General features: G+C 38.0%; 1 protein-coding gene across 1 annotated transcript; it reads left to right on the forward strand.

The window, feature by feature from the left end:
* Positions 1 to 422: 422 nt before the first annotated feature.
* Positions 423 to 10824, forward strand: LOC128862755 (CD109 antigen). The gene is made up of 9 exons (XM_054101461.1): positions 423 to 565; positions 2702 to 3653; positions 3714 to 4351; positions 4592 to 6879; positions 7944 to 8762; positions 8833 to 9026; positions 9088 to 9262; positions 9328 to 9433; positions 9494 to 10824. Exons 2-9 carry the CDS (start codon positions 2722 to 2724, stop codon positions 9703 to 9705), a joined length of 5364 nt encoding a protein of 1787 aa, XP_053957436.1. The 5' UTR covers positions 423 to 565; positions 2702 to 2721; the 3' UTR covers positions 9706 to 10824.
* The last annotated feature ends 2585 nt before the right edge of the window (positions 10825 to 13409 follow it).

The raw sequence follows: 13409 nt of genomic DNA on the forward strand, positions 1-13409 counted from the left end.
GGTATCATCAGTAGATATGTCAGATATATCTATGTATCCTACTACTACTAATAAAGCAACATTTAGTAATTACGTTTTGTTTAGAAAAATATTTTTGTTTCGGAATTTGTGCAAGAACGGAATTTTCGTGAAAAAAATGTATTAGTTAATCCTGTTATTTGAAAATCGTGTATGGAAAGAAGGCGTACAAAGAGAGTTGGCTGTGCATGATTGGAGTTGGAGATCCATTTACCTATATTCACCAACAATAATCTTGATTGAATTTGGCCTATAGGTAGTATATAATGAAATAAGTGTCCAACAAGGAAATTTTGAAGAGTTGCCATTCGCCGAAGAGTTGGCAATACTGTTTAAGTAATAGATTCATAAATTTGGAATAGATTAAGTTGAGGGAGGGAAGCAGCATTCATTAGTTTGTCATCATCGCGACAGTGCGTTAAAAATTCTGTGTGTTATTTTTGATTTGTTTAACGATTAATTTTATTTATATTAGTTAGAAATTTTGTTGCGAATAATGTTAGAAAAGTGATGAAGTAAGCAACTAAAATACTACGTGCTGCGTAAGGTAAGTGTGTAGCAGGTGTTAAAGCGATAAATAAATAACACTATTGACAACGCCCGGATAAAGAGAGGCTTGACAAATACCTTTGCTTTGGTGCGCTGTAATTGAAAGCTGTTGTTGTTGGCACATGGGCGTTGACCAAAAGTAGAAATTGTTAAAGCTTTATTGTTTTGGTCAAATTGCTAAATATACAGTTAAGCCCATCATTTAATATCTTAAACAAGTCACCTGACCCTGATCTTCGAAATTCCAATTAGAATGCTGCACAAGTATTGCAGGTGTCAGCAATTACTACCACACCACCAAAGTACGTAGAAAAGCTAATATACATACATACATACATATATACAAAGCTGTGTAGCTGTGTCAGGGCTTCAGCTTGCGTTGATACAAACTGTTTTTTATGTTTTTGGTAATATCCCAGTGGTTTGGCATAAACTAAGCGGAAAAGGCTTGAAAATTGCATTTCTTCCACTTCACCTATCAGCCAACCCGTTTGCCAATTACACTTTGGCCCCTGGCCGTGCGCCCCTCATTAATTAATTCATATTATGATTCATGTAAAAGGGGTGAAAAATACGTAGTGTTGGTGTGCAAATTAGGTGCTACAACAACATTTCGTGAATGAATATCGTAGTTCTCGCATACTCTGCTACAATACTGGTCATTTTACAAATATGTAGTAGGTATTACATTCAGAGCGAACGCTTCAGTGCGCACTCGGCGGCACAGCAGACTTTGCTTGCTATACCGTTTTTTAAGCTGCATATGTTACTAGTGCAACATTATACAGCTTGCGGAGATAAACATAGGGCTTATGGAAGCCAAATGTAAATATGAATGTTCACATACGCATACATATATGTATGGGTGTGCGACAACGTCCACATGTGTATACTCTTCATACTCGCTGTATTATTTTGAAATATAGTCTGACCAGAGATCCGCTTTCAGCAATTGCTCAATGTCTAGGCAAATGCAATGCATCTGGTTTTAATTTTATTTCACATATTTTTCTTAGAGCATATCTATAGTTTTGAATTTTGAAATTTTCCTTATACAATATTTAGAAGTTCTGATAACCCCGAAGTTGTTTTAGTTGATGGGTCATCGAGATAAGAAATTGTGTAAATAAATATGTACATATGTATGTACATACTCCTTCAAGTTATTACATTGCTATAAACATAGTACATCGAGCGCAAAGTGAAATCAATTTGGATTACAAATTTACTTTGCCCAAACCATTGATTTATGTAGTGCAGTACCATAATATTTTTGTTTAGACTGCCTAGATGTTTGATTATAGCTTATAAATTATAAATTATTATGTAGCATCACTATGTACATACAAACATAGATATGCATATTTGTATTTACATATTAACATATCAATCACTTATGCTGTACAGTTGTTAAAAAATTTCGAAATACTAAATTACGTAAATCATTAGTGCAATGACTTGTCGCCGCTTAACTCGCTGAATGAAATGGGCTCTATAAATACACAAAATATTTTGATTTCCCAATACGTTTTTTGTTAGGATTATTTTGTGGGAAGCTTTTCTAACAACCAACAGCATCCAGCTTTCGAGCAACACAACTAGCACACATTTCCCACTAAGAATTGGCATCGACACGCACTAAATTTAGAGTATGTGAAGTAAATGAGTGTTGTTGTCTTTTGCAAGTAATAGTACAGTGTCGCGATTATGGATGTAATAGTCTCAATTTTTTTTCTGTTCTTTCAGAAAATTCTAAAATAAAATCATGCTTGTTATTATGTGCATTCATACTTACATATGAATATTATGTTCCAAAATATTTGAAAAAAAAAAAAAAAATTATTTGAATATAATCGATAATAAGAGCATGTTTTTGTGTGTAAAAGCGTTACATTTTACATATATTGAAGTATTTAAAAAACGCGTATTTTTGCTTTACATTTGACATACTTTGCTACACTGTCGACGCTGCTCGAAGGTGCTTACATACGGTACGCATAAATTGCAGTTTAATTTCTGTGATCGCATATTCGAAATTCTTATTCAGTTATTTTATGTGGCTCACATAAGTGGGTGGTGTAGTAAGTGCACGCGAGATTGCCACACTTATTTTATTATTCTTCTTCACTTGCAGATTACATAAAGATTCCTTCAATGTATCCCAACGGGATACCGTTGCCCGCCATGTCCTACTCACCTTCATTTAAACCATGGCTACTTACAGCTGCGTTTATTGCGCTGTGCTGTAATTTAAGCAATATTGCCGCACAACAAGACAATTACTATAATACCCAACAACAACAACAACAAGAAGTGTTCAATCAAAATAATCCACAAAATCCATACCCGGACACTCAAGGCTACGACGAGGCGAATCAACGGTTCAATAATGATCCATATAACCCCAATCTGAATACGAATCCCAACCAAAATACAAATTATAATGTGAATGATCGTGATCGTGATCGTGATCGCACACGTTATCGCACCGACAACTTTAATGATTTGCCACTTGATGAACGCCCTGGTGGCGGTTATGGCACTGATGAAGACTTGAATTTCGGTCGCGGTAAAACTTCGTACAATGTGAAGGCAACTTTCCTTGATATGTATCATTCACACGAACCGACTTATTTCATTGTTTCGTCGCGTATGGTACGCCCTGGTCTCATTTATAAGGTGGCGGTGTCGATTTTGCGTGCTCAATATCCGGTTACGGTGCATGCCAGTATTTCTTGTGATGGTGTGCAGATTAGTGGCGATTCTAAGGACGTGAAGGTGGGAGTGCCCGAGACGATGTTGATGAGAGTACCACCAACGAGCGTGATTGGAGAGTATAAGCTACGAGTGGAAGGCTTTTATCAGGACATCTTTGGCGGTTTAGCATTCTTGAACGAAACTCGCTTGGATTTTTCACAACGCTCGATGAGCATCTTCATACAAACCGACAAACCTTTATACATGCAAGGTGAAACTGTGCGCTTCCGCACAATACCGATTACAACTGAGCTAAAGGGTTTCGACAATGCTGTTGACGTTTATATGCTGGATCCAAATAAGCATATTGTGCGGCGTTGGATATCACGGTAAGAAAAAATTTGCTACTGTTTCCCAATAGATTTATATTATTTATGTTTTAAATATAGCCAATCAAATCTTGGTTCTGTCTCTTTGGAATACAAACTTGCTGATCAACCCACCTTTGGTGAATGGACCATACGTGTAATTGCGCAAGGTCAAGTGGAGGAAGGTCATTTCAGTGTGGAAGAGTATTATCAAACCCGTTTTGAAGTTAACGTTACAATGCCAGCATTCTTTTTCACCACCGACCCTTTCATTCATGGACGTGTGATGGCCAATTTCACTAGTGGGCACCCAGTGCGCGGCAATCTCACATTGAAAGCTACAATTAGACCCATTGGCTACTTCAGTAATCAGGTGTTAAATGAGAAATTTCGCTTAGGACGTTCACCCACCGAAGAGGCTGCACGTCATTTACAACATCAACAACAAATGTACTACAATCAGTACAGCCCAGTGCCTTTACCAGAAGATGTTAATCGTAATCAGGATATGCTGTATCGCAACCAATATGTGGTCGAGCGGCATTATGAATTCGAAGAGGAATGGCCTTTCTGGGTGCGCAAACCTGACGTGCCGGAGACCTACGATACCTGGTCTGGTAGTTATCGTAAAACATTGCCGTTTTTGCGCTACTTCAATGGTACATTCGATTTTAAATGGCCTATACGCGAACTGGAGGTTTTGGTGCCAAATTTGGCAGGTAAGTCGCTGGTGAAATGCATTGAAAAGTTTAAAAATTTTAATCATGAAATTGATAACGTAATATACAACACAACACACAGGCCTAATTTATATTTATACAAAAAAATGTAAAGTACTTCATAGTTTCCAACTAAACTCGAATTTGAAAAATTGAATTTGAAAAATTGAATTTGAAAAAATAGCTAAGCTGCTGAACGTCACTCATATATACTTTTTTTTACTTTAACTTTTACTGAAGGCATGGAAGTATTAATCACCGCTACAGTTGGCGAGAAATTCTACGATGAAGTGATTTCGGGTTATGCCATAGCGCGCGTTTACAATTCCAGCATTCGTGTAGCATTTTTAGGCGAGTCGCCGCAGGTCTTCAAACCCTCCATGCCCTTCACCGCTTATTTGGCTGTAGAGTACCATGATGGTTCACCAATTCATAGAAATCTACTGCAGCAAGGCATAATGGATGTCACCGGATTTGTAGAAAGCAAGAGTGGTGGTCGACGGGATTGGCCTGCCACACGTTTGCAAATGTCTGCTTCCAGTCCGGGAATTTGGGCCGTGAAAGTGGATTTGCGCAACGATCTTCAGCTGGATGATCGTGTGCAGTCTCGCGATTTTCTAAATGGCGTCGAGCGCATGCGACTGCAGGCGAGTTTTATTGATCCCCGTGGTGAACGCGCTCAAACGGAGCTTCTAATGGTGGCCCACTATTCACCACGCAATCAACATATTAAAGTTTCCACCAGCACAGATACACCAGTTGTTGGAGAATACATCATCTTTCACATACGCACCAATTTCTATTTGGAGGACTTCAACTATTTGATTATGTCAAAGGGTGTGATTTTGGTAAACGATCGTGAAACAATAACGGAGGGCATACGCACCATCGCTGTGGTGTTGAGCGCGGAAATGGCGCCTGTAGCTACGATAGTTGTTTGGAAGATAACGCTTTCTGGTCAAATTGTTGCCGATTCGCTCACATTTCCCGTGAACGGAATTTCGCGGAATAACTTCACTGTATACATCAACAATCGTAAAGCACGCACGGGTGAAAAGGTGGAAGTGGCAATTTTCGGCGAACCTGGTTCATATGTGGGTCTCTCCGGCATCGACAGCGCATTTTACACCATGCAAGCAGGCAACGAGTTGACCTATGCGAAAATAGTTACAAAAATGTCCACATTCGATGAACAAACAAATGGCACGTACAAACATGTTTGGCATACACATGAGGGCACACCCGATGAGCTCGTCTATTTTCCTGCGTCGTCGTTCGGTATCGATGCGAATCGAACCTTTGAGTATAGCGGCTTAATCGTTTTCACGGATGGCTATGTGCCACGGCGCTACGACACTTGTAATCGCACACTCGGTTATGGTGAGTGTTTATCCGGACGTTGCTATCCACTCAATAAGCAATGCGACGGGCTGCTAGACTGCGATGATGGCACCGACGAAATTAATTGCCGAGTACGCAATGATACAGAACTATTAAATTTCCGTAAGTATCGTTTCAACCGCATTTTGCGTCACTACGAAAATGTTTGGTTGTGGAAAGACGTAAACATTGGACCGCATGGACGTTATATATTCAACATTGAAGTACCAGATCGTCCTGCCTATTGGATGGTGAGTGCTTTCAGCGTTAGTCCTTCGAAAGGTTTCGGTATGTTGAACAAAGCTATTGAGTATGTTGGTGTCCAGCCATTCTTCATCAATGTAGAGATGCCCACTCACTGTCGGCAAGGCGAACAGGTTGGCATACGAGTAACTGTTTTCAACTACATGACTACGCCCATTGAGGCCATGGTGGTGTTGCATGCCAGCAAGGAATACAAGTTTGTGCATGTCGAAGAAAATGGCATTGTGCGTTCCTACAATTCACGTACCTCCTTTGGCGAGCAACAATTCTTCATTTATCTGGACGCACAAGGCACTACAATAGTTTATGTGCCGGTTGTGCCACAGAAATTGGGCGACATCGATGTAACGTTGCATGTGGCAACGCTGTTGGGAACTGATACTATCAAACGTCGTCTGCATGTCGAATCGGACGGTTTGCCACAATATCGCCATCAATCCATTCTTTTGGATCTATCAAATCGCGCTTACGTGCTGGAATATATGCATGTGAATATTACACAAACGCCAGAAATTCCCTACCAAGTAGATCGTTACTTTGTCTATGGCTCAAATCGAGCGCGCATCTCTGTTGTGGGCGATGTGGTTGGACCGATTTTCCCCACAATGCCAGTGAACGCAACCTCGCTACTCTACTTACCCATGGAATCAGCCGAACAAAATGCATTTTCATTCGCCGCTAACCTTTATACTATCATGTACATGCGACTGATCAATCAGCGTAATAAGACAACGGAAAAACATGCCTTCTACCATATGAACATTGCCTACCAACGCCAATTAAGCTTCATGCGCCCGGATGGCTCATTCTCCCTCTTCCGTTCGGATTGGAATAACTCTGCGTCATCGGTGTGGTTGACTGCGTACTGCGTGCGTGTGTTCCAGGTGAGTGGTGTTAACTCGCATACATATATGTACATTTATGCTGAACAATAATAACAGCCTTCTTGGCAAAAAATTAAAAACGAATCCCAGATGGGAGCCGGTGAGGTTCAGCGTACTAGACAGGCTATTACTAGTGTGCCAGCTCTTGATTGAGATCGAGCCGAGTTATTTCCGTATCTAAAACCGGCTATCATGCGAGTGACTCCCAGATGGACTGCTGTTGCTGTGATAGTCCTAAGCCGTATATAAATCCGAGACGTTGCGGAAAAGTAGAGCCGCCTGTCTTGTGTTTGTGTACTTAAAAGCTAATAACTTTGCTGGCTTGTTCAGTTTTTTAGATGGGTACTGCAGAATTAAAACAAACATATGTATATTTCTAAACAAAAAAAATTGGGAAAAAAATTATTTAAAAACAATAATTAAAAAAATTTGTTTGAATGAAATAATTTATTTATTTGAAAAAAAAAAATATATTTATGGCGTCAAGTTATTTAAAAAAAATTACAATATTCAATAAAAAAAAAATTTATTTGAATGAAATAATTTATTTATTTAAAAAAAAAAAATTTATTTGAATGAAATATTTTATTTATTTGAAAAAAAAAAATCATTTAAATTATTAAAAAAGCAAATTTAAGGCAATTTAATTACATTTATTGTTTTAAATAAATATTTTTTTTTAAATAAATAATTTTTAAATAATTTTTTAAATACATTTTTTTTTTAATAATTTTTTTTTATTCATATTTTGGTTCTTCTTTTAGAAATGTATGTTTTTTTTAATTCTGCAAACACTCTATTTAAGAAAAAAAATTGACATAAAAACGTCTTTCTTTTATACCCGAAATAAAGTTATCAGCTTTAAAGTACACAGTATGTATAAAAAAATGATTTAAGAAAAATTATTTAAATAAATTTAGTTAAAACAAAATTATTTAAAAAAAGTTTATTTAAAAAAATGATTTAAAATAATTTTAAATTATTTCTAAAAAAATTTATTTCTATAAAACAAAAAAATTTCCTTCAATTTCTTCATGCAACTACTTATATATTTCTCTTCGCAGGAAGCTTCCTTCTATGAATGGGAAAATTTCATTTGGATTGATTCGACCATCATTGAGAAGAATATGCGTTGGCTGCTGCAGCACCAAACGCCTGAGGGCGCTTTCTACGAAGTCACTTGGCTGCCAGATCGCAAGATGAATCGCACGAATTTCGCGAATAATACCAGCCTGCAAAATCGCAATATCACACTCACATCACACGTGCTTATCTCATTGGCCACGGTTAAAGATCTTTCCGGTTCGTTGGGCGCGCGCGTCGCACTAGCCCAACAACGTGCAATATCGTGGATCGAGCGTAACATGCAATTCTTGGAAGATACTGAAGAACCATACGATGTGGCCATCACTGCATATGCACTGTTACTCTGTAAATCACCAATGGCTGAACATGTATTCTCGATATTACGCCGGCATGCACGCGTTCTGGGCGATTTTATGTATTGGGGCAGTAAAGAGGTGCCGCAGCCACCAAAGAAATTGGAAAATCAAAAATGGTTCTCTCTACCGCGACTACCATACGAATTCGATGCATTGAATATCGAAACGACTGCTTACGCCCTGTTAGTTTACGTCTCCCGACGTGAGTTCATAGTGGATCCAATAGTGCGCTGGTTGAATGCGCAACGTCTCAACGACGGCGGCTGGGCGTCCACACAAGATACTAGTGCAGCTTTGCGTGCGCTCGTCGAGTACACGGTACATTCGCGTATACGTGAGGTATCATCGTTGACGGTTGAAGTGGAGGCGTCATCGCAAGGCGGTAAAATACAAGCGCTACACATCGATGATACGAATTTAGCGCAGCTGCAGAGCATTGAGGTGATTTCATGGGGATTGAGAGAATATAATTTGAATTATATTTAATAACATTAAATTTGCTTTGGCACAGATACCCGAATCCTGGGGCACAGTTAAGGTGCAGGCTAAAGGTGCTGGTTATGCGATATTGCAAATGCATGTGCAGTACAACGTGGACATAGAGAAATTCCAAACGAAGCCACCAGTGCCAGCATTCGGTCTGCATACAAGAGCTATTTTCCACGGCAGAAATCAGTCGCACATCTCATACATCGCCTGTCAAAAGTAATAAGTTTGCTGCTTTAACATACGATTTTCCTAATTTGAAAGTTAAATTTTTTTTCAGTTGGATTAATACACGCGAATCGGAACGTTCGGGCATGGCGGTACTTGATGTCGCCATACCCACTGGCTATTGGATACAACAACAACGTCTCGATCACTACGTGCTAAGCAATCGTGTGCGAAATTTACGCCGCGCTAAGTATACAAGTCAAAAAGTTATATTCTACTTCGATTATGTACGTTGTGCAACTTCATAAGCAAAGAAATGTGTATTAATGGAAAATCTTCATTTTATCCACAGCTCGATCAAGAGGATATTTGCGTTAATTTCACTATCGAACGTTGGTTCCCAGTGGCGAATATGTCACGTTATTTGCCCATACGCGTCTATGACTATTATGCACCAGGTAGGAAACAATTGAATTACATATCGCAGCAGTTTAATTGATTATTTGAATCTCCTTCAGAGCGTTTCAACGAGTCTATTTTCGATGCGTTACCAACATACCTTCTAAACATCTGTGAAGTGTGTGGCAGTTCGCAGTGTCCATATTGTTCGATTTACAATATGGGCTGGCGGGCCACTATGTCCGTGTCACTCCTGTTCTTCAGCGTTTTTATATACGTAATGCGCAGCCGAATGCATATCGTTTTGCATTGTCTGTATTTGCTCACATAAGGCATGCCCATATTTCCTTCATTTGAGTTTATGTTTAAAAACTAAGTTTTAAAGTGAGTTCTTTAATTTTTTTTCTTTTTTTTGTAAAAAATAAACTGTTTTTGAGTTCTTAAATCACACATCAATTAATATGTAAGCTAGAAAAGACAAATGACTTTAACATAATGGAATAGCATGCTCAGCTGGTCTTTTAGTACTCTGAAATATAATTTATAAATACATGAAATACGAAAAACTTTACGAAGCATATATCGATTTGAAATGCAGCTTAATTGCCAGCGCAACGCTTAGCAACCGCATTCCGTCCAATACTGTGGTCATTAGCTGACCACCGAATCTTGCGCCGCTTTTATTTTGCTACCATTTAAACATGTTCCAGTACCCATTTGTTTGTGTTAGTATAGTGCATTTTTTAACTACTTACTACTAATTTTAGTTGAAAAGGTCTTGAATATTATTAAAATAATTGAAAGCAGCAATAATCATTAATTTTATGTTAAGTAAACACTGAAAATCTCATTTGTACAAAGCTAAAAACAGCTGATATTTAAGTACGTGCATATATATTTACAAATTCGTGTAGATTGGTTTTGCAATATCAGGTAGCTCCGTTCTCAAAGAGTTCTGAAACTCGAAAAAGCAGTAATTTTGAAATATTTTTACGCACTGAGTGTGTAAATAAATATGAATAATAAGATAATACAAATGTGTCTTAAAACGGCAATTAACTGCCCTTCATGTTAGATAAGTAGAACATATCATTGCAATCACAAATGCATTTTTGGTTTATTAAAGCCATAGAATGCGACAAAACGAATATTCAGATTTTTTTTAATACGTTTTCTATTGAAGTTTGTATTGTTGGTAAAACTCTGTAGTAGCAATTAGTTTCGTATACATACACATATACACTTTTATAAACTTACTTTATGAAACAGACGATTTGTTGGCGATGTAAAAATATAAGTGTAATTAATAATTACACACACTCATACATACAAAGAAATGTTAAGCAAAGAAATTGCAAACGAAAAGCTTTTATAAAACACCTTTTTATAAGCGAAATTTTATCCGTCCTCTTTGTGAAAAATCGAATAAATAAATAAATATAAAATTTTTTCACTTATAATAGAAAAAAAATTGTTTTTGTAACACCGTAGCCGCTTCCCCTGAAGTTGTACTACTTGGTTGGATAAATATTTGTAGTTCGTGACTTAGATCCGACTGACTAATAGGCCTGTCACAATGTTATGCTGAAAACAGTGAACACCGTAAACGCAATCCCGACTCAGCTGTTCCGTTCAAACTAATGAGAACCCCATGTAAATGAAAAGTTCCTTCCTTCCGTACCATAGTACCGTAGATTTTATTTCACGATTTTTAAAAAAATGCCGTAATACCGACTCAGCTGATTGCTCTCTCACCACACAGTGTTGCAAGCAGTACATTTCGAAATCATTTACAAAATAAGCTTTGAAAAATGATAATTTTTGTTAAAATACCTTAAAAATACTGTTGAATAATGTTAATTATAGATGAATGAACTATTTGCATTTGTTGGTTTTTGGCGTTGGTTTATTGAACAGCTTCACCATTACTCTATGTACGGCACGCATGTTGCGCCTTTGACTCAAGGGGTTCGGGTAGTCAGAGGCCCTAAAAAATGATGCTTTACAATAATATTTTTTTGCTAGTCAATTACTTTATTACAAAAACGAAATCATGGCATTAATACATCATGTTTCGACTTGACTTAAGCAAAATTTCAAAAAAAAAAAAATTAATAACTAAAAGTTATCGCTGTTTGTGTGGAGCCTGTTTCTCCAGATGTCCCTAAGTTCCTTGCGGTGATCATCACAAATCCTTGGAGATTCCTCTAAAATCAATCAGACAAGAGAAATTAGTTTTATTACTAATCAGGAAATATTTTTCACATTTTCGAGAAAAAACCGACAATTGTTAAAAAAATAGAAAATTTTGAAAAAAAGGCCTTCGATCAGGCACGAGTTTTTTACGTTCTTCAAAAGCAGTATACATTTTATTGAAATCTACCAAGCGGTTTTTAAGTGACAGTGATCACCTGTTCAAAAAACAAAGTTTTGAGAAAAACGCATTTAAAGTTTTGCGAACGCTCCGGAGTGCCCTTTGTTAATTGTTGAAAACTCGAAAAGTATTTGTCGGATTCACTTCAAATTTTTACACAATATTGTTAAGATATTATACCTTAAGAAAATGCAAAAAATTTTTCTGGCTACCCTTAACCCCTCAAATAATCCATAATCCATTTTGCTCTCAGTCAAATTCGTTGCCGCAACATCGTCATCGCCATCGGAGCCTGAGTTCATAAAGGTGATGAGGGGCAGACACTCAATGAACGTCGTGTTTTATCTGTTTGTATGCCGACCGGAGTGCCTGACTTCGAAACTCCGGGTATGAAATACCAAATGTTGCGTAAGGTTTTTTCTAATAGTGGTCGCCCCTCAGCAGATACAATGGCAAACCAGCGAATGTATTTCTGTCATGAAAGCTCCTCTTAAAAGAAAAAGCAATTGCCGTTTGCAGGCCGCATAGAACTGTAGGTCCCTTCATAAGTTCTGTTACAAGTTAGGTCCGTTATAGATATGAAATTATAATACTTTGTTTAATGAAGTTAGTTTTATTTAATCATGTAAATTAGAAAAAAATTATAATTTTCATTAGAAATGGTCCGCATTTGCTTTTATTTGATATTGACGTTGTTGCTCAAACCAAAGATTGTTTGAGACTCTACATTTTTGAGAGGCCTTCGACAGGCCATGTTCTATTGTACAATTCTGACTACAAACTGTAGTCCAATGAATTCAGATCTGGACCTCCAGACGGCCAATCTTCTGCGGTTATGAACCCAGGAATATTGTTTTTGAGCTACAGCTGGGTGGTTTTTGCCTTATGGCTTGGAGCGGGATCTTACTAGCAGATCCAACACTCTTCATTGAAGAGAGTACTGCTCAACCGCGTCTTCTAAGACAACCTCCTGTTACACTTTGCCACGGTCTTAACGCCTTTTTCGCAGAAATGAAGACAAGACACTCTCCATCAAACCATTACCGAATCTAGATGGTGGCCATACTGAACCTTTGATAGGCCAAGCAATGTTATAGCGAACGCGTGTGCGTCCTTTGGTGTGCCATCTCAGAAGAAAGTTTATATTTATAAGAAAATGACAGGGTTGCCACATATATACCGGAAGATCCAGTGGTAAGTAGTCATGAATCTCCTCAGTCATGTCATGCAGATGTCTCCTCATATACCTAGGACGTGGCTCAAATTTCAGCAAATGGCTGCGGTAGCACTCCCATAGCAGCCTGTTCTACGTACTGGAATAACTCGGGTTTTATTCGATCGAGGGCGGCCACCCCAGTAAACTAACCCCACTTAGTACGCTGAGTCCTAAGTCGGCAAGCAAAATAAGTTGGTTTTTATCGGATGAAGACAGATCCTCAATTCATTTTAATCCAAAGTCACATTAAACCTGTTTAGGCGGTGGCTTTGTACATGACTACCAGGGTTCTGGTTGCCGAAAATGGAGCTGGACAGTTCGGAAATTGTCCCGTGTCTCAAGCTACAGAATCCTGAGGTTCCTATGGATGACTGGTCTGTCATCAAAGTAGAAGAACCCCAGCAGCATAGCTCAGCCATATTACTGCTGATCAACAACGAGTCGC

This window comes from Anastrepha ludens, chromosome 5 (assembly GCF_028408465.1).
Source record: "Anastrepha ludens isolate Willacy chromosome 5, idAnaLude1.1, whole genome shotgun sequence".
In the NCBI taxonomy this organism is placed as follows: Eukaryota; Metazoa; Arthropoda; class Insecta; order Diptera; family Tephritidae; genus Anastrepha; species Anastrepha ludens.

Coding starts and splice junctions, on each gene's coding strand:
- LOC128862755 (XM_054101461.1), top strand. CDS start 2,722: ATGTATCCCAACGGGATACCGTTGCCCGCCATGTCCTACTCACCTTCA. Junction 3,654..3,713: donor GTGCGGCGTTGGATATCACG/GTAAGAAAAAAT, acceptor TTTTAAATATAG/CCAATCAAATCTTGGTTCTG. Junction 4,352..4,591: donor TTTGGTGCCAAATTTGGCAG/GTAAGTCGCTGG, acceptor CTTTTACTGAAG/GCATGGAAGTATTAATCACC.